The 20,406-nt window shown below is 36.3% G+C and overlaps 1 protein-coding gene across 1 annotated transcript in view; it reads right to left on the reverse strand.

Moving 5' to 3' along the window:
* CNTN1 (contactin 1) overlaps positions 1-20,406 on the reverse strand; it is a 129,966-nt gene that overhangs the window by 39,954 nt on the left and 69,606 nt on the right. Inside the window, exons 15-17 of the mRNA XM_008140559.3 lie at positions 17,020-17,178; positions 8,654-8,803; positions 164-234 (exon numbers count right to left, since the gene is read on the reverse strand). Of these exons, the coding sequence (XP_008138781.1) occupies positions 164-234; positions 8,654-8,803; positions 17,020-17,178 (380 nt within the window). The remainder of the gene's footprint in view (positions 1-163; positions 235-8,653; positions 8,804-17,019; positions 17,179-20,406) is intronic.

The following is a 20,406-nucleotide window of genomic DNA, read 5'->3' on the forward strand; positions in this document are numbered from 1 at the left end:
AGGAAGAATCTGACATATATTTAAGAAAAATATATTTTAGTAATTTATTTCGCTAGTGCTTTGGGCATTGTCTTTTATTTCAATTTAGTTTAGGAAACAAAATGGGTTTGAGACTAAGTCCAGGTAAAGCAGCCTGTAATAAGTACAACTTGTTGAGACTCACCGCCCATGTGATGGTCAGCTCTCTGTTGCTTCCTCCTCCACCTCCTACATCTGAAGGAGCCACGTTAGGTGCTGAAACAAACAAGCAAACTAAGTAGCAAACCACAAAATGTACAGGCTACGGAATGTTTGTCTGATGTTAGAGTTCTTATTCAATACATAAACTGTATATTTTTTCTTTCACTGGGAAACACAAATTACACATGAGATCCCCTCAATTATAATAACAACTAGAAGCCCGGTGCATGGAATCGTGCACTAGCAGGGCCCCTCAGCCTGGCCTGCGCCCTCTCGAAATCTGGGACCCCTTGGGAGATGTCGGACTGCCGGTTTCGGCCCAATCCCTGCAGGCCCACACCAAGCGGCAGGTGGCTGGGGAAGAGCCCGAGCCAGGGCTGGGCGCTGCGCTGCTCCTGCTAATGCTGGGGAGAGGCTCATGCCTCTGCAGCTGCACTAGCCAGCCGTGAGCCCATTGGTGAGCTGAGCAGTGCTCCCACTGTGGGAGCACACTGACCACCAGGGGGAAGCTCCTGCATTGAGCGTCTTCTCCCTGGTGGTCAGTGCATATCATACCGAGCAGTCGACAGGTCATAAAGGTCACTTAGGCTTTTATATAAATAGATGCCTCACTGTAGCTGTAATAACCTATTTTACTGCCCTGATAACAACTGATTCAGTGCCATACAAATGTGCCAGCTTTCTGCAGCAATGGATAGCAAAGTAAATTTGCCTCCCCCATCTTCATTTAAAATTTTTTTTCTGTGTCCTTTCATTTAATATGATTTTGAAAGATTAGATGTACTTTGTTGGAAAATATGTCAGAGCTCTTGGACTACCTAACAGCTAACTGATGTGTTAGTTTTATACTTCAATCTACAAATAACTGTTAAGAAATGGTGCATATGCATTAACATAGGATAATGTTCCCCTAAGATATCTGGAAATATTAGAAATCTAATATTGTTTCTTGTGCTCCCACTTCCAATTCCTAAAGCTCTTCTGGAACGTTTCCCTATCAGTGACCCCCAACTCTCCCCAATCCCATCTTTTTCTATCAAAACTTCAGTTTTCAGTCTCCCTACTTTACTCTTTGCAATCTCTTCATCCTTAAAAGTCATCTTGTAATACTGTTTTCTACTTAGTCTCCAAGCCATCACACCTTTTCCTGCCACTAAACAGCAAATAAGAATGAATAGATCATTGTTTATTTTTTACTCCATAATCACGTTTTAACAACCCATAACCTGTTTTCCATATCATATTTCTGAAATCACTCTCCCCCAAAATCACAAAATTGCTTGTAACTGACAAGTTCAATGGCCTCTTCTTTATTTTTTCTCCAACGACTTTCTCCTTAAAAGTCCTTCAGGGTAGGTGCTGCATTTTACTGGGTTTGGATACTGCATTTTACTGTAAGCTGTATTTCATTGGATTTGCATCTAATTGGAGTTGTATAGACATTAAGCATAGTTGTCCCTGCACTTGAGGTACTTGGAGACCAGCTACCCAGCTACTTCAAAGCAAGCTGTTCATTAAACGAATTGCAAACCCTAACAAATAATTGTGATTCAAAGATAGATACTTCCAAAGTCCTCCTAATATTAGCCACATAAATTCCCTGGTGAAGTATATACATTAATTGTTCATAAACAAAATGCATGTTTTTCTTCAGACTTGTAAAACTATATCATGATTTCTTTTTCTGATGGAGAAATTTATCTGAAGTTGGAGAGATTTTAATACTTAACTGTCACCATATGAGTGGTAGAAATGAAATTAAATTCACAGATGTTAAAAGATAATCTCCTTGTAGCACTTTAGATAAAACTCAGATTGAAGGCTGGGATATTAAAATAACTTCTGGAAATGCTTTGAACCCCATAACTCATATTCTGAAGTTAAAGCTCTCCATGCTATAAAGAACATGCTGTGTTGTACTTAATGAATAAATCAAATTTTGTGTTTAACTATACATACAAGTATAGTGGTCAGAGGCAAATACTCTCAAAAATAACCATCAAGAGTAACTTATTATACTGTAATTTATTTAATTAAATATTGCCTTCACCAAGACAAGTATTATTTTCCAAATCATTTCATTGTAATACTTTCTAGTATAACTAATATTAACCTTTTTATTTAGAACAGAGCTAAATAATGGAGTATATTTACATTATATTGAATATTTCTTTTTCCATTTTAAAATGTTTATCTTAAGCTCTTTTTAACATCCTTCGAATAACTAACTCAAGATTGATTTTCTCTTCAAAAGCTACCCATTGAACTCAGGATGCTTAAGTAAGACAAGCAAAAGCACAGAAATAAAAGTAACTATATGTCTTAATAGAGTGTTTTTATATCTTTCTTGGATAAATTATTGACAGTTTCCTCCATTTAGCTTTGAATGTGCAGTTGGAGTCTTAACTGCTAAGGGACAGTGCTCCACAGGTGGAAGTGACACATAGCCTTCACATCTGACATGAATCTGAGAAGAGAGCAGCTCAGAGCTCCCCATTAGCTTCCGGCCCTGCAGGACCAGGAGGTCTTGGCCAAATAGGGATTCCTTTCAGGGAAGTAAATCACCAGAAGCACAAAGAAGCTTATTTAACTTTGGGCTCTATGGCATTTAGCAGTGAACAAACTAGACATTCTCTTAACAATAAATCATTAAAAAAAAGGATTTAAACAAATATTTAAGAAAAATACAGAATTTCTGAATTAATCATGAATAAACAATATTTATAATTTTACTGTGAAAGGTTAAAAATAGTGATGTTTTTTAACTTGTCCTTTTGCCATGATTTCAGTCTAACAGTGATCCCCTAATGCTGTTTATAAGAGTGCTTCTATATTTCTAAATATATCTTAAAAGAAATAGATCTAAAATATATCTTAAAAGAAAACCAAGCCAATGCCCTGGCTGGTTTTCTTCTTTTTTTTTTTTTTTGTCCTCCTATGGAAAGAAACTAATGCTGCCAATTTTACTGTTAGATTTGAATGCTTAAATAATTTGAAAATAAGTACAATAGTCCCCCGTTATCTATTCACTTTCCTCAGTTTCAGTTGCCAATGGGCATTTGCAGTGTGAAATATTACATGGAAAATTCCAAAATAAACAATTTGTAAGTTTTCTGTTTTGTTTTTTACAATTTGTAAGTTTTAAATTTTGCTCTGTTTAAAACTCTTGTTTAGTGTGCGTGGTGTAGAGTGAGATAAAACCTCTTGTTGTCCTGCTAGGACGTCAAATCCTCCCTTTGTCCAGCATAAACACACAGTATATACCACCACCCTCCCATTAGCCACTTAGTAGCCTTCTTGGTTACCAAACTGTAGTGGTATGGCAGTGTTTGAGTTCAAGTAACCCTTTATTTATTTTTTTAAAAGAGACTCAAAATTATCAGATAAATAATGCTCTAGAGCCTAGAAAACCAAGGGGATAAAGTCTTACATCTGCTTTTTTCTGTCTTTAAGTACATATTCTTTTTGAAGAGGTATTAATAAAGTCAAATGAACTATATAATATTTGCATATTTAAATGAGAACAACTCTTTTTAATTCTTATGATCTCCTGGTCTAATGGTGGAACACACTGTTAACACACCAAATGTGTCCACCCTGTTAACATCAGTTCTTTTCCATAGTAGGTAACAAAATATACAGGCCAAGCCGAAACCGGTTTGGCTCAGTGGATAGAGCATCGGTCTGCGGACTGAGGGGTCCCAGGTTCGATTCCGGTCAAGGGCATGTACATTGGTTGCGGGCACATCCCCAGTAGGGGGTGTGCAAGAGGCAGCTGGTCGATGTTTCTAGCTCTCTATCCCTCTCCCTTCCTCTCTGTAAAAAATCAATAAAATATATTAAAAAATATATATATACTGGCCAAGATAGTTCACAATAATATGAATGTCTTAGGAACTTAACAGGCTGAAATTATAAGTTTGTTTGTTTATCTAGTCTTCATTCTCAAACAGAATTTTTAAAAATTTCTTTCACATCTTTTTTTTACAACATATTATTGATTTATTTAAATTACGTTTACATTCCCTTTTTTCTTCTACACATAATTTTGAACACTGTGCTGTGTTAAGCACAAAAGATAATAATATGATTAAAATCTGATTACAGTCCTGAAGAAGCTCTCTTTTAGTATAAATTAAATAAGTACAACTAATTTAAATTCAATCTAAAAAAAATCCCTAATTCATACAATTTTTCTCAATGAATAAAGCCCAGTTTAATGAAAGACTCTTTTAGACCTTAGAAATGATTTTTGCACACCACACCTAATTGGATACTTAGATCAACACTTTGGAATAAGTACAGTTGACTCTTGGACAACATGGGTTTGAAGTGCTTCTTTTTTAATACATATTTTTATTGATTTCAGAGAGGATTGGAGAGGGAGAGAGAGATAGAAACATCAGTGATGAGAGAGAATCATTGATCAGCTGCCTCCTGCATATCCCCTACTGGGGATCGAGCCCGCAACCTGGGCATGTGCACTGATGGGGAATCAAACCGTGACCTCCTGATTCATAGGTCGACGCTCAACCACTGAGCCATGCTGGCTGGATTGAATTGCTTCTTTTAACCTATTTTATTACTAATGACAGTAACTAATGCTAACATATACCTTTCTAACTAAAAAATATATTCTCATCACCAGTCCTCTACTTTATCAAACATAACTCTCTTTTTAAATATATCTTTATCGATTTCAGAGAGGGAGAGGGAAAGAGAGATAGAAACATCAATGATGAGAGAGAATCATTGATTGGCTGCCTCCTGCATGACCCCCACTGGGGATCGAGCTTGCAACCTGGGCATGTGCCCTTGACCGGAATCAAACCTGGGACCCTTTAGTCCACCAGCTGATGCTCTATCCACTGAGTCAAACCAGCTAGGGCAAAACATATCTTTAAAAAGTTTAAAAAAATAATTTAATTAAATAACATAATAGCTTCATTAAATGTGAAATTAAAGCTCTGTATATAGTATGAAAGTGTTGATTCTGATATTAGGGGTTTTGCTTTTTTCCTTCTGGGGTTGATCAGGTAAATAAATGCCAAAGCTGTCAACCTCACCTGAATGCACTGTTTTAGGATATCAACTCACCAACTGCACCAGCAGATCTATTAGCTATGAGGACACATCTTGCAATGACACATTACTTTGAAGGGAGCTTTTATCTCTTTCGTACAGTCAAAAATAAATGGGTTCTAATGAATTACAAACACATCTTCTAATTCTTCATTTGGGAGCCATCCATTTTATAATGCACTTGTCTGAATCCAAAGAATATACCTAACTGTGCACTGTGATCTGAACATTAAGTAATTGGACAGATAAGGGCATGTGCTGCATTAGATAATGCCACGTCTTTCAATCAGCATAATGAGGCAGGAGCGGCCTTTCCATCAAGTGGGAACCAGGCTTTATTCCACATAACATCTGCTGGCATCTGCTGGAGGGTTGCTATAATGGGACATGACAAGACAAACATCCCCCTGTTTTAGAAAGTATTTTTGTTTTCTTGCAAGGATGAAAAACGTAAGGGTCCAGTTATATGCATATTCAATCTTTTGAAAGCAGGTTGAAAGTAAAGTAAGTACAGAGAAAGTTGGTTAAATGTTATTATATTAAATATACAAAATGATTCCCTTAAGGTGATTAGAAATTAGATGAAATTAGATGATCCTCTATTATGCTTATAAAAATGGAAATATATTGCACAATAAGGTGATCAGTTACAGAGTAAATAATATTTTTATAAGCATATAAAAGTTTAGAAGAAGCACTAGTAGCAAAATAAATAAATTTTATTAAGTAAATATTATGTACTAGACAGTATTAACTATTTTTATTACATGCCTTTATTTTTTATTTTTTATTAAATTTATTGGGGTGACATTGGTTAATAGGATCATATTGGTTTCAGGTGTACATTTCTATGATACATTATCTGTATATTGCATTGTGTGCCCACCACCCAAAGGCAAATATTCTTCTATCACCATATATTAGGCCTCCTTTATTTTATACTAGAAGCCCAGTGCATGAAATTCGTGCATGGTGGGGGTTTCCCTCAGCCCGGCCTGCACCCTCTTACAATCTGGGACTGCTCGCCTGCCTGCCTGCCTGATCACCCTTAACCACTTGCCTGCCTGCCTCATTGCCTCTAACCACTCTACCTGCCTGCCTGATCGCCCCTAACCCCTCTGCCTGCCTGATAACCCCCAACCACTCGCCTGCCTGCCTGATCACCTCTAACCACTCGCCTGCCTGCCTGATCACCCCCAACTGCTCGCCTGCCTTCCTGGTCGCCCCTGACCACTCTGCCTGCCTGCCTGATTGTTCCTAACTGCTCACCTGCCTGCCTGCCTGCCTGATTGCCCCTAACCGATTGCCTGCCTGTCTGATCGCCTCTAACTGCTCACCTGCCTGCCTGATCACCCCCAACCGTCACTGCCTTAGCCCCCGCTACCACAGCTTTATTTGGAAGGTAATTCTGCCATCTGGTCTAATTAGCATATTATGCTTTTATTATTATAGATTATTATAGATTATTCCTCCCCTCTGGAAACCACTATGCTGTTGTCTGTGTATGAGTTTTTATTTGTTTTTCTTGTTTGTTCGTTTGTTGCTTTCAGTTTTATATTCCACATATGAGTGAAATCATATGGTTATTGACTTTTTCTGTCTCACTTATTTCAATCAGCATGATATACTCAAGATTTATCCATGTTGTCACAAATGACAGTATTTCATCTTTCCATGGACAGTTTTGTACTGCAGAAATGTGTTCAGATAACATGTAGTTTATATTATATTAGTAAAGAGATCACAGGGAAAAAATCAAGCTCAATGAGATTTTTAAAATGTGTATATTTGAAGCAAATATGTTATAATTTTTAAATGAAACAAGTTTACTTAGACCAACTTAATTACTTTATTATTTTTCTGTTTAATTTTGAAATGAATATTTGTTAAATCAAATTAAGTGCATTATCATTATATGGTTAAATCCTCTAGTCAGATCATGTCTCAGTTTCTTTTCTTTTCTTTTTTTTTCAGAAAGGGCAACTGTGTTTAGTCCATCACAACAGAAGCCTCTATTACAAACATAGGAAGCTCTAGTGAATAAAAATAAAAACCAAACATAAGGATCCTGGCTACATGGTATCCGTGATCTATAAGACTTCAACTTATATTACCTCTATATCCTAAAGAGATTTCTGTGAGGTAGAGAAAAGGGAACAACTGTGTTTATTTTAAAACAACAAAAGGTAGTATTTAAGTTATATTTAGTTTCACAGTTAAGGATTAAATCTAAGCTTCTGCTAGAAGCCTAATAACATCTCATATAAATGGATGCATTTTTAAGAGTGAAAATAGTGCAGATCAGTATGCTAGTGTTTTCTTCCTTTATTACAGCATCATCATTTTTTACCTGGTAAATTACATGAAACTTTAAGAGATCAATAGAAATCTTGTGACTGATTTGGTTTTAAAAACTACACACTAATTCTATTTAGAAGTTAGGTCAAGGAATGAGGTAGCCAGAAATGTGTATAAGTGATATTAAGATATCAAAGAAGAAATCTAATGGTAGTCTGTCATCCATTTAAAATTTCCCAAATAAAACACTGAAAATAAAATTTTGGCAAGGCATAGTAAAAATAAGCAAACCCGGAGAGCCTACAAAATATTTTCTTTTTCAGAGACAGGGAATAATAGAAAAATAGCTATTATTAGAATAAGAACAATATTTTTGCCTCATAATGCAGGGGAAAAGAAAATAGAGTGGAATCATTCTTGTACTGAAGGCTACTTAAATACAGTTGGTATTTAGCTTAAAAAATGTGAACCTACACTGAAAGAACAGCCAAGGTTGAACTGTGATGAAAGAGCATAGTTAGAATGACTCCTAATATTTAAAAAGCAAAGAACACACTGTAGCTATTTCTCAGAGATGCTGTGACTCTCCAAGTGGTATAGATCTGAGACGTCCTCATCACATCCTCTCCACTCCTCGCTCCCCCTATCCTCCCTGCCCACACCGTCCATCCAACTATAAATGTGTTTGAGAGACACACAAAACTGTGACACACAAAATTGGGAACCTTCTAAATCATATTACATCAATAGTCTGCCTGGTTAATATTCACAATTTATATTAAAGTTTATATTCTAAATACCAATTCCACTTAAGTGGTCTCCAGTGGCATATACAGTAGTTTCAATTTACCTCTTCCCCTATGTTAATTATGTAAAAACATTCTTAAACTTCATATTTCCTTGCTTTTCTTTTCTTTTTTTTTTTGAGGGTCTTGATATAAAATACACACACTTGTGTCAAATACATATACACAGAGTTTGGATGAATCACTTACCTCAGAGCATGATTTCTTTCCAAATACATTCAACTATATTTTAAAGTGGCATTGTATATATAAGTCTTCTAAACTTTAAAAAAGCTTCTCTTACATACCAGCACCATCTGTTCTAATTTTGTTTGACGGTATACTGGGCTCTCCTATACCCAATGTGTTGGTTGCTACCACACGAAACTCATATTCCATCCATGGTATTAAATCAACTGCTCTTGCCGCTTCCATATTTCCTTCAATAATTGGGGGATCTAAATAAAATGAACATTAAATAGAGAATATTATTTGAAGAACATCACCTTTATAATACCCCATTTTTATTTTACTATTTAAAAAATCTTTATTGTTGAAAGTATTACATTTGTCCTCTTTCCCGCATGAACCCCTTCTAGCCTGCCCTTGACCCCTCCACCCCCACCTCAGGCCTTCACCACCCTATTGTCTGTGTCCATGGGTTATATATATATATATATATATATATATATATATATATATATGCATACCAGTTCTTTGGTTGATTTCTTCCCACCCACCAACCCCTGCCATCCCTCTGAGATTCCGTAGCCTGTTTTACTATTTTGAGAAAATGTCACGTATTTCATTGGGTTGAAGTGAAAATTAAAACAAGGAATGACAAACTGTTAAGTTCAAGGAAGTAAGAGGAGAGGTCATTAATAAATAATAAACTACAAAGAGTAATATGCATATGAATCATCTATTTACCAAGTCTAGGGTAGGAGGTTTGACTACCTCCCAGGTCATGCCAGTGCTGGTAGTCCACAGGTTATACCTTGAATAGCAAGGAGTTGTATCATCAAGGTAGAATCTAGAAAGGTTTTCTGAGGCAAGGGTACAATTGAGGCAGTTAAAAATTTAATGGACTGTCTCTGATGTAGAGTATAGGCAGTGAATTATTTATTACTAGGGCACCTATATGTTGATTCGTTGGTTTTTTAGATTTATACACAAGTCATTTGGGGCAGAGATGATAAATCTATATTATAAAAGGCCAGTGGCGGTAACGCCATAATGCTGGAACAACCAAACAACCGGTCACTAGGAGTGCATGGAGCATCTCTCAGTCCCTTCCTCCCTGCCTGGGAGCCACTCGTGGCGGTGGGGCAGGGCTCACGCTGCACAGAGGGGATCACATGGCAGGGTTTGCAGCTCTTGGGGCACGGAGGGGCTCACAGGTCATGCAGCACAGTAGCTTGTGGCAGCGAGCTACTTGCACACGGCGGGTCTGGGGTCCCGCTGCCGTGGTGGGTCTGGGTCTCACATGATTTCGCTCACTGGGCCTCTATTGTTATAATAATTCATTAAGATTTATCAAGTACTTTTTTCTAATTCATGCTGCTAGATGCCAGATACTATGGGAAGATTATAAATTACAGGTTATATATGTTCTAAGATTGCTTGAGATATGATAAACCATACAACCTGGGCAGAATTATACATTATTTTAAGCTCTCTTAAAATATTTCCATATGTGTTTTTAGTAATTTGTCTACTCATACATATGCATGTAAATACCTGTACAACACTTATGTGGGAAATTCGTTTCTTTAGGCTTGTCTATGACTCATTATCTTGTTAGTTAGGGATTTGTTTTATCTCCAATGCAGACCATGAATACATACATCTTTAAAATATTGTATCATCTCCACAATAAGTGCTAAGCATTCCAGTATACAGTCTACTTTTGGACAAATTTTTGTATTAGTCAGACTATCCCATGACTCATCCTGCCATAGTTTTAAGCCTCTTGGACATTAATTTTGCCATCAATTCTCTTCTTGTTATGAACTTGTTCTATATATTTGACACATATTTTTGACTTTCTGATTAAAAGTTTGGTTTTGCCTTCTCCTCTGTTTTGATTCTGCTTCTTTATCTCCTCTACCTTCCTTCATACAAATCAAAATTTGTTTGTCTTAGTTCATATACATAGGGAACTTTTTTAGGTAATTGGAAGAAGGAAGGTGAAGTTTTGGTTTGCAAAGGCCTCTTCATGGAGAAAAGGGAAAAATAGAGACGTTGCTTTGACACTGGGTAGGGTGGCCTCTCTTCCACCCCAGATACCCTTTGAGCCTCCAATAAAAGGAGGGTCTCTAGTGAGTTGATGGTGGCCACCAAAAAGACATGTCTATGTTCAGGTAATCAGAACCCATGAATGTGACCATATTGAAAAAAAGAGTCTTTGTGGAGCGTTTTAATACTGGAATAAAGTTAAGGATCTTGGGATAATATCATCCTGGATTACTTAGATGGGCTCTAAACCTAGTGACAAGTGCCCTTATAAGAGAAACACAGAGGAGGGAAACATAGAAGAGCAGGATACAATGTGATGTGGCCACAAGCCAAGGAACATTTGGAGCCACTGGTAGCTGGAAGAGACAAGGAATGTATTCTTCCCGAGGGCCCTTGGAAAGGGTGTAACACTGCATGCACTTTGATTTTGGACTTCTAACCTCCAGAACGGTGAGAGAGTAAATTTCTGTTGTTTTAAGCCACCAAGTTTGTGGTTATTTGTTATGGCAGCCGCAGGAAACTAATGCAGAAGTTTAAAGGCAGAAGTTGGTGGAAATGTTTGAGATTTTGTAATTTGATGAGATTGGGGAATCCAAGTGTAAGTGTGGTAGAAGTCTGAAGGAGGCAATCTGATCCTCCCTTGATTGCTCTGTTGCAAAACCTCAGCACCATTTACATGCCCGGAGAGTGGAAACGTTGATACTATTCCAAAGGGTTCTCTTGGCAAGGGCATGGTGTTCTCATGGTGAGAGTTGCAATGGGACTTTTCCAAGCAACTGGCCAATCAACAGGTATAGGCAGGTGTAGGCTGGGTCAGAACAGGAAGAACCAGATGGATGTGCAGTGGAGACTGCAGCTGATAGACTGATTTGAGCACTTGTGAGAATCCAACATGAAAATACCCCCAAAAAAATGGAAGTGCAGGGATATGTTCAAGGAGTAGTAAGTCATACTTGACCACAGAAAATATTTGGAGAAATGGTGAGAGATAAAGTAGTAAAAGTCAACTGGGGTCATTTTGTGGTAGCCTTTGTATTCCAGGTGAGAAGTAAGGCCAGTGACTTTACTAGTAATGACTACAATGAAGAAAGGAAGAATAAGCAAAAGGCCTTGGAGTCACTAGCATGAGATGATACACCTCAGTGGGAAACCCTTGGACCAGTGATGCAAATAATGCTTTCAAGAGGGGAAACAGGAATGGATGTTAGGAAGAATGTATCCTCTGAATTATTAGGAAATAATTTGATATCTATAAGATTAATATTCTCAACCAGGATTTCTAAAGGTGTGAACACTGCTCTTTTTAGAACAAAACCAATTTCAATAATTATATATATATATATATATGAAATTTTATTTCAGTGAGGAAGGGAGAGGAAGAGAGAGATAGAAACATCAATGATAAGAGAGAATCATTGATTGGCTGCTTCTTGCACACCCCGCACTAGGGATCGAGCCACCAGCCTGGGAATCAGACTGAGACCTCCTGATTCATAGGTTGATGCTCAACCACTGAGCCATGACGGCAGGTCCAATAATTCTTGTTGATATGCATTAACATAATTACTTATGGGAGTATAAATATCTCAAACAAACATGTTTTTAGTATCCTATATAATAAAGCCTAATATGTTAAGTGCCCGGTCATCTGTGCAACCGAAGTATAATATGCCAATGATTTGCTAAGGCCGCTCAACCACTTGTTATGACGTACACTGACCACCAGGGGGCATATGCTCAACGCAGAAGCTGCCCCCTGGTGGTCAGTGTGCTCCCACAGGGGAAGCGCCATTCAGCCAGAAGCCAGGCTCATGCCTGGCGAGTGCAGCAGCGGTGGCGGGACCCTCTCCCGCCTCCACAGCAGCACTAAGGATGTCCAACTGCCGGCTTAGGCCCACTCCCCACAGGCTCCTGAACTGCGAGAGGGCACAGACTGGGCTGAGGACTCTCACCCCAGCCCCCCCCCCCCCCCAGTGCACAAATTCCGTGCACCAGGCCTCTAGTATATTTATAATATTCACCCAATAAAACTATATATATAAGAAGTAAGGATAAGAGCAAAAACATGACTAACATATATCAATTAAATAATGTGTCTGGAATTTAAAGTGGATCTTCTATCTGGCTTGCTTTTCTTTAACCAGATTGTAACAGGAGTTTTGATCCACACCACATCAAGACAATAGGATTTAAATCTTGTTTTCTCTCTAACTTATTCTCAGCTCCAATCTTGAGGTAGGTAGCCCATATAATTATTACAGCTGGAATGTCAAGACTGGTAATATCCATAAAAGGCCCACAGACAAAATATTTCTTCTGCTTCATCATCATTCGTTCATTTGTAGCTATCATTTGAGGACATATACATGTTTTACCTCTAACACACTTTTTTGTTTTGTTTTGTTTTCTTCTGAGGCTTAATATCCCTATAAATGGATGTTTACCTCATGCACTCTTCTCTGACCCCTTCAGCCCTGGTAGGACCAGTTGGGTACATTTTCTTTTCCTAGCACCACCCCACAGACAGGCTGGGAAGGGAGTAAGGTTTACTTTGGAAGCAGATTCATGCCTCAAGCCAAATGCAAGAGCAAAACAGTCAGGAGCAGAGAGACTTTGTGTCCCTTCCCTTCAGCCAAATTCCTCACAACCTGATTGCTATTCCTAGAGTCAGGAAGAGCAGAGAGTACTTTGTACAATAAAGGAAAGTACTGTGAATCAGGAATGGGGTCTCAACATCCAGATTTGTTACTGGTCAGTTCTGAGTGAGGCCAATTTTTATAGAAAATCTCAATTAAAAAAATCAGATCTTAATAGAAACAAAAACATATATGCACACAGTGTTCACAATCTGTGGAACACATAAAAAGTATAACATACATGATACATGTCAATAGAGATCAAGGGGGGAGAGAGAGAGAGAGAGAAAGAGAGAGAGAGAGAGAGAGAATATCTAGGGAGAAAATGACTAAAAATTTCCAAAATTGAAGGAAGATAACTCAAAGATCCAAGATGCAAATAAACCTCATCAGAGTAAGTATATTCCCATACAGCTTAAAAGCAACTATAAAGAAATATTGAAAGTAGATAAAGTAAATGGACACACTAAATGCAGGAATATAAGGTTAAGAACAATAGTTACTTTCTCTTCAGAAACAATGCAGGCAAAAAGACAAAGGCACAATATTTTTAAAGTGCTTCTAATAAAAAGCAACTTTGAGTTTATATTCAAATAATATCACTTAAAGATAAAATGAAAGACACAACTTTCAGTAAATAACATAAAATAAAAACTGAGGATAAAATAGAACTTCCTTAACCTGATAAATAGTATCTAATATGACATATTTAAAGTACTAAAAGAAAAAAAAATACTGTCAACCAAGGCTGTTATATCTAGTAAAACTCTTTTAAAAGACAAGGTCAAATAAAGACATATCCAGATAAGCAAAAACTGAGAGAATTGGTTGCTAGCAGACCTACCTTAGAAGAAATAGTAAATTATTCAGGCTGAAAGCATTTGACTCCAGAGAGTAATTTATAAAAAAAAAAAATCCCTATGCATAAGGAGCACTGGTAAAGGTATTATGTAATTATAAAAGATAGTATAAATACATATTTCTCCTTTTTTCTTCTCTTATATGACTTTAAAGCTATTGTAGAAAACCATATTTACCTATTTATCTATGTATATGCGTATTTATCCATATCCATATATGGATAAATATATACATATATACTTATATCTATGTGTATATAAACATATGTGTGTCTTATGCTAAATAAAATTGTGTAAAAATAAATAAATTTGTGTTGTTGGGGCTATAGCATTTAGAAATGTAGAATATTTAACAATAACTTAAAGGGTCAGGTAAAAACAAAGTTGTATTAGAATAAGAAAATAAACTCAAATTTATAGGAAACAATGAGAGGTACCAGAAATGGTAAATAAAAAGGTTAACATAACATACTCTAAAAATATATGCTTGCTTTTATTTCTTTTCTTTAACTGCTTTGAAAGACATTAAAATTATAGAATGCAAAGATTTTAGCAGGAGATCATCAAGTTTGTAATATATATGTATATGTATGCAATATGTGTAACAATAATATATAGCATATAGAAGGGGTAAAATAGAATAGAGCTATCTAGGCTTAACATTTCAATGTCTCACCAAATGTAAGTTAGTTAAAATATGAAATCTATTCTGGTATGTTCAGTTGTACCTGGTAAGCCCTAGAGTAGCCCATTAAGGATATCCATATTTATACTAGAGGCCTGGTGCACAGATTCATGCACTGGTGGGGTCCCTCAGTCCAGCCAATCGGAACCATGGAGGGCTCCAGGGCATGCCCAGCCCATCTCGCCCCGTCCTGATTGGCTGGGCCCCAGCAGCAAACTAACCTGCCAGTCAGAGTGTCTGCCCCCTGGTGGTCAGTGCGCAACATAGTGACTGGTCAAATGGTCAAATGAACGGTTGGAAACTTAGCATATTAGGCTTTTCTTACATAGGATGTCCCCATATCTATCTATTTACTATCTATCTATCATGAATATTATTAAAATTAAAATATTAATCTATAAAACACTCATTTAATGCAAAAGAAAGCAGTAAAGAAGGAATAAAGGAACAAAAACAAGTAAAACATTTGAAAAACAGGTATAAATCAAACTATTTGAATAACAACATTAAATGTTAATGGATTAAAGAATCCAATAAGAAGGCAGACATTATCAGACTGGATAAAAAACAAGATTGAACTATATGATGTCAACAGAAAACATAGTTTAGATTCAAAGATACAAAGAGGTTGAGAATAAGAAAAGATATAAAAACAGGAACTGTGAGAAAGTTAGGGTAGCTATACTAAAATAAGAATAACTCTATTTAAAATTCTTCTCCTGTCTACATTGTATATGAGGTCTGTCATTGAACAAAATGTCATTATGTGGCAAATCTACACTAATAAAAGAGAAAGATGCAAATTGACCGTACCTTCACAACTCCCACCAGCCAATCAGGAGTGAGTATGCAAATTAACCCAACAAAGATGGTGGGTTAATTTGTATACACAGGTGCCCAGCGGCCGGGGGTGGATGCTTGCGTTGTCACCATGGTGACGATGCAGGCGTTCCACACCGCCCCAACCGCTTCGGGCCTCTGGGCAGCGTGGGGAGGAGGAAAGGCGGCTCTGGCTGGAGCAAAGGCAGTGCTGGCAGTCAGGGGAAGGAAGGCCCATTCTTGCATGAATCTTCATGCATCAGGCCTCTAGTGACTATATATTGATATATAGTACTATGCTCACAAGCATAATTAAATAAAATATTTTCATCCCTTTCAAATTCATTTGAACTTTCTATGTATATATGGAGGATCATTTAATACTAACGTATATCATAAACCCTTGTAACAGACTGCAAGTTTATATTTTGTTCATCTCTCATGATAGGAGGAAATTATCAAAGGAAAGTACATTTAAATTAAAGCCTCTCAGTGAGCGATACAAATAACTTCCATTATGTTAAGGAAAGCAAAAATAAGAACAGGCTTAGAATATACTGGGGTTCATTCTTTTCTCAATTTTTAATAGAGAGAAACATTTAATTCAACACTTTTGTCTTTTTTTCTTCCCATGGGTGAAACTGAGCCCTTATGTCTATGTATCTTCTTCATGTACCTAAAAGAATTTCTGACAACCACAAGTTTGTTTTAAAATATTGTCAAAACTGACAAACATACTTTATTGAAAGGATGCTCTATCTTCATTGATGCTACAGGAGAAAATAAACAATGTGATATTGTAATCTAGTCAAGAGAAATGGCAATGGTAATAGTTATAGACAATGGAAGATACCCATCTATATATTTTTTCCTGATCGACTTTTAGGAACTCTTAATATAAGAAAATAAAACAGTTGAGGTCCAAAACTTCTTGAAAAACAATTTTTGAGAAAATTCAACCCAGGGAAGATCATTTTCAGAATGGAAAGGGTTATAGTGGTAAGATTTGGATGCTTAAATTAATATTTATGATCAATGTGGCTTTTTATAATGCAGAACTATAGTACCTACATAATTGAAAAATGGGTCATAAATAATAAGCTATAAATTCCTTTTGAGAGAAAGAAAGGGGGTGGGGAGAGAGAGAGATAAGGGGAGAGAGAGAGACTTCTCAATGAAAAGAAAACCAGGAGGCCTCTCTTTGCTTTCCTGTTATAGATTTAGACATTCAGCTTTTTCTCCAATAACTTTAAAATATTTAAGTTCCTTGTGTTGTTGCTTTTCACTATCAAAGCACTGGGATTTTTTTAAAGCTTAACAATAAAAAAGGCATTTCTGGGTAGATAATAAAATTCTTAAAATGTCCAGGATTTTGCTTTTTATAAAAGTATTCATTTAAAAATATGCTACAGAAGAATTGGACAAATAAAACTCACCAGTCTTTGCATCTTTCCAGTCATCTGAAAGAATAGTCTTGGTCTGGATAGTATATTTAGAAATAGGACTATGATTGTCTGAACCACGGCTCCAAGTAAGAGCCACCGAAGTGGCTCTGATGTCTTCTATTCGCAGACCGCCTGGAGGGCCTGGAGGGCCTGCAATGAAAAGTTGGGTAATGAATCAATGAATCCCAAATAGTGAATTAAGCACACATTCGAATACAAACATGTCATCCTTGCAAATAACCTAAAGATATAACCAGTGTTGCCACATTCCTTTTAAATATAAAGTATAAGAAGTGATAATGATAGTATTTATGGTTTTCACTAAATGATTTCATTTGTCTCTTTTTGATAAATGCTGTCACTTTTAAATATCATTATTATTCAGGATACATATGATACTGTTTGAAACACAAAACACAATTTGCATCAATGGGACTTAATACAGACTGTAGCATAATGAGAATGAAAGAATACTTGCGCCATGCATGAATCACAGACGATAGTACAATTCAGTCCAAACATGAGAATAGTCAAATATTTCATTCCACTTCCCAAAATGAAAGAAATACTTTTTTTTATAACCCTAAATATTATAGGTAGTTTATTTTCCTTGGAGTAGAAATTTCTGGGAATGATGTTATGCATTATTTTGGGTAATACATTTATACTGGTTTTGTAATAGGTATATAAATATTTCTATTTTTATAAAATGTAGAAAACAATTGCTCTGAAAACATCAAATTATATATTATAGCATCTTAGGAAAGAAGAATTATTACTAAAATAGATTTTTATAGATGATTCATAACTCAGTACAAATATTATTCATTTATCCTCTAAACTGTGAGAACTATGCTGGTGGTAGAAATGAAAAGATAAATGAGACATAGCTTTGGGGTTTCAAGTACTCTTTGTCTTGGAAGGGTGAAATGTACCAGCAAACAAATAGCTATAACAGAAAGTAGTAAATGCCATAATAATGGTATATAACATCCTTATTCTTGCCTTAGATTTTTTGTTTGTTTGTTTGTTTGTTTGTTTTTAAATGGCTTGGCCAGTGTGGCTCGATGGTTGAGTGTTCACCTAGGAACCAGATCACCTTTCAATTTGGTTCAATTCCCTTTCAGGGCACATGCCTGGGCTGCAGTCTTGATCCCCAGTGGGGTGTGCAGGAGGAAGCCTACAAATGATTCTCTCTCATCACTGATGTTTCTATCTCTCTCTCCCTCCCTTCCTCTCTGAAGTAAATAAAAATATGTTTTATAAAATGAGAAACATGTCTTTTAAGTGGTGCAGTGGCATCCATCACTTACAATGCCAAACAAGTTTCTCAGTTATTGGAGAGCTCCTCTCCTTGAACAGACATTTCAGGAAGTGGCATCACTTATGTTCTTTGCACCAGAATGACCATCCCCAGCGGAATTAGGCATGCCAAATACAATAATCAACAACTTTGGTAAAGTGGCCCCTTCATTTTTTCATATTGAGTAGAGACTTGTTTTTGTCTTTTAGCTAAAAATAAATACCTTCCTATTTATATATCAGATCAGATGCTTAGCCTACATGACTGGCCACTTTTTCCCCATATGGGCTTTGGTCTTTGCAAAGGTATAGACAACACCCCAAACCTTCACCAATTTCTGTGTGGTTGGTCTCAGGGAGGAAGATGTGTGTGTTTATCAACACAAATGCATGAATAGTAATAGTAAAATAACACAAGACACCCCCCATTCATGGTAAGAAATTTTATTACTTGGGAACAAATATAATAAAAGGTAAAGTTTTATTAATGCATAATTAGTAAGAGTGAATTTATACTTCTTAATATTAGCTAAAAATAACAATAACACACCATCCAAAATAAATGAAAATAGACACATAAATAATATAGAACAAATTAGGCATTCGTGCTCAGAAAGAACACAGAGCATGTTTTATGTGTAGAAACCACATTGCAATATAGTACACACTCATGATCAGAACCAAGAAATTCGTTACTTTACATAAAGCATTATCCAAACCAATTACTGCGTGTTTTTACTATTAAGTCATCAACCATAGGCAAATAATGGAAATATCTTTATATGCAACATAGATCACACACATTTTAGAGTTCACTTAAGCCAAAATCTGCACATGTTACATAGAATGTTGCCATTGAGAAGGGTTATTGCCAGAATCACACAGTTAGTCCATGGCAGCATGCAGAGTCAGAAGAAACTGGGTTTCCTGGCACAACTCACTCAAAATGAAGAAAAGCTCATTTGAAATTCAGATGGTGCAGCCCAAAGGTACCTGCTGCCAAAGACGTCCAAAGAGCCACCTGACGTGTATATTGATGTTCTCTTGAATTTGTCTGTATTTTTTTATACTAGTGTGAATCCATAACTTAAATTTACATGATGTAAAATGTTGTTAGTAAATAAAAAAAGAAAATTTATTGTACATTTGAATAAAATAATATATTTTATTTTTATTACATTGCAGTTATTGCTAAATTTTTTATAATTCTTACAGTAATCCCTATTTTACAGATGAGAAAACAGTTGAGGATAGATTAAATAAAATAATCATAGTAACTCAGCAAATAAATGGAAAGGCTAGGATTTGAACCTAAATGATTTGCCTTGAGATCAACTTTTCAATAAGTATATCAAAAACAAGCCTTTAAAAACAGTAAGTAAAGATAACATCACCCATTTACAAATTAATACTCAATATATCTCCAGTCTCTCGTGATCACCAAAAGGTATTTGTTCATCTTTCCTGAATTTTACTAGTGTAGTGTTTTTTGTAATAAATACCTACTTACAAACAAAGTACAAATGTGGTCTCCACCCAGTTCTCATTCATATGCAATTAGAAGGAAAAATGAAAAGAAATGTAATTATTGATCAATTTGCCTTTTCCTTTTTAGGAATACATTCAATGAAGAAGAGTTAGACATTTGAGGAAAGGCAGCTAGAAAAAAAAAAGCTTTTCAAAATGATTACTCACACAATACAAACTAGCTGACCATATTATTTCAATCAATAATTTAGACTCATTTTCTGATAGATCAAATGGGATAGAAGATATGAAAATGGGACCCTTCAGAATTAAAAGGATGCATAGTAGCTGTAATCAGACCCCAGTCATCAGTGGGGTTGGTAGCAACACTTAAGCAGTAGAACTAACATACTTTCTCTCTCTGAGGCACTGACTGGCTTTCTAAACAACTAGAGTTGGAACCGGATACAAAAATGTACTGGTTTTGTGGGGACTTCACCCCACGTAGCACACACGTTTAAAATAAACCCTGATGTCAAGCCCAAAGGACAACTTGGCGTTGCCTTCCTTTTTTTCACTTGCAATTTCCCAATATGTAATTAAAAGCAA

The sequence above is a fragment of the Eptesicus fuscus genome, chromosome 7 (genome assembly GCF_027574615.1).
Source record: "Eptesicus fuscus isolate TK198812 chromosome 7, DD_ASM_mEF_20220401, whole genome shotgun sequence".
Classification (NCBI taxonomy): Eukaryota; Metazoa; Chordata; class Mammalia; order Chiroptera; family Vespertilionidae; genus Eptesicus; species Eptesicus fuscus.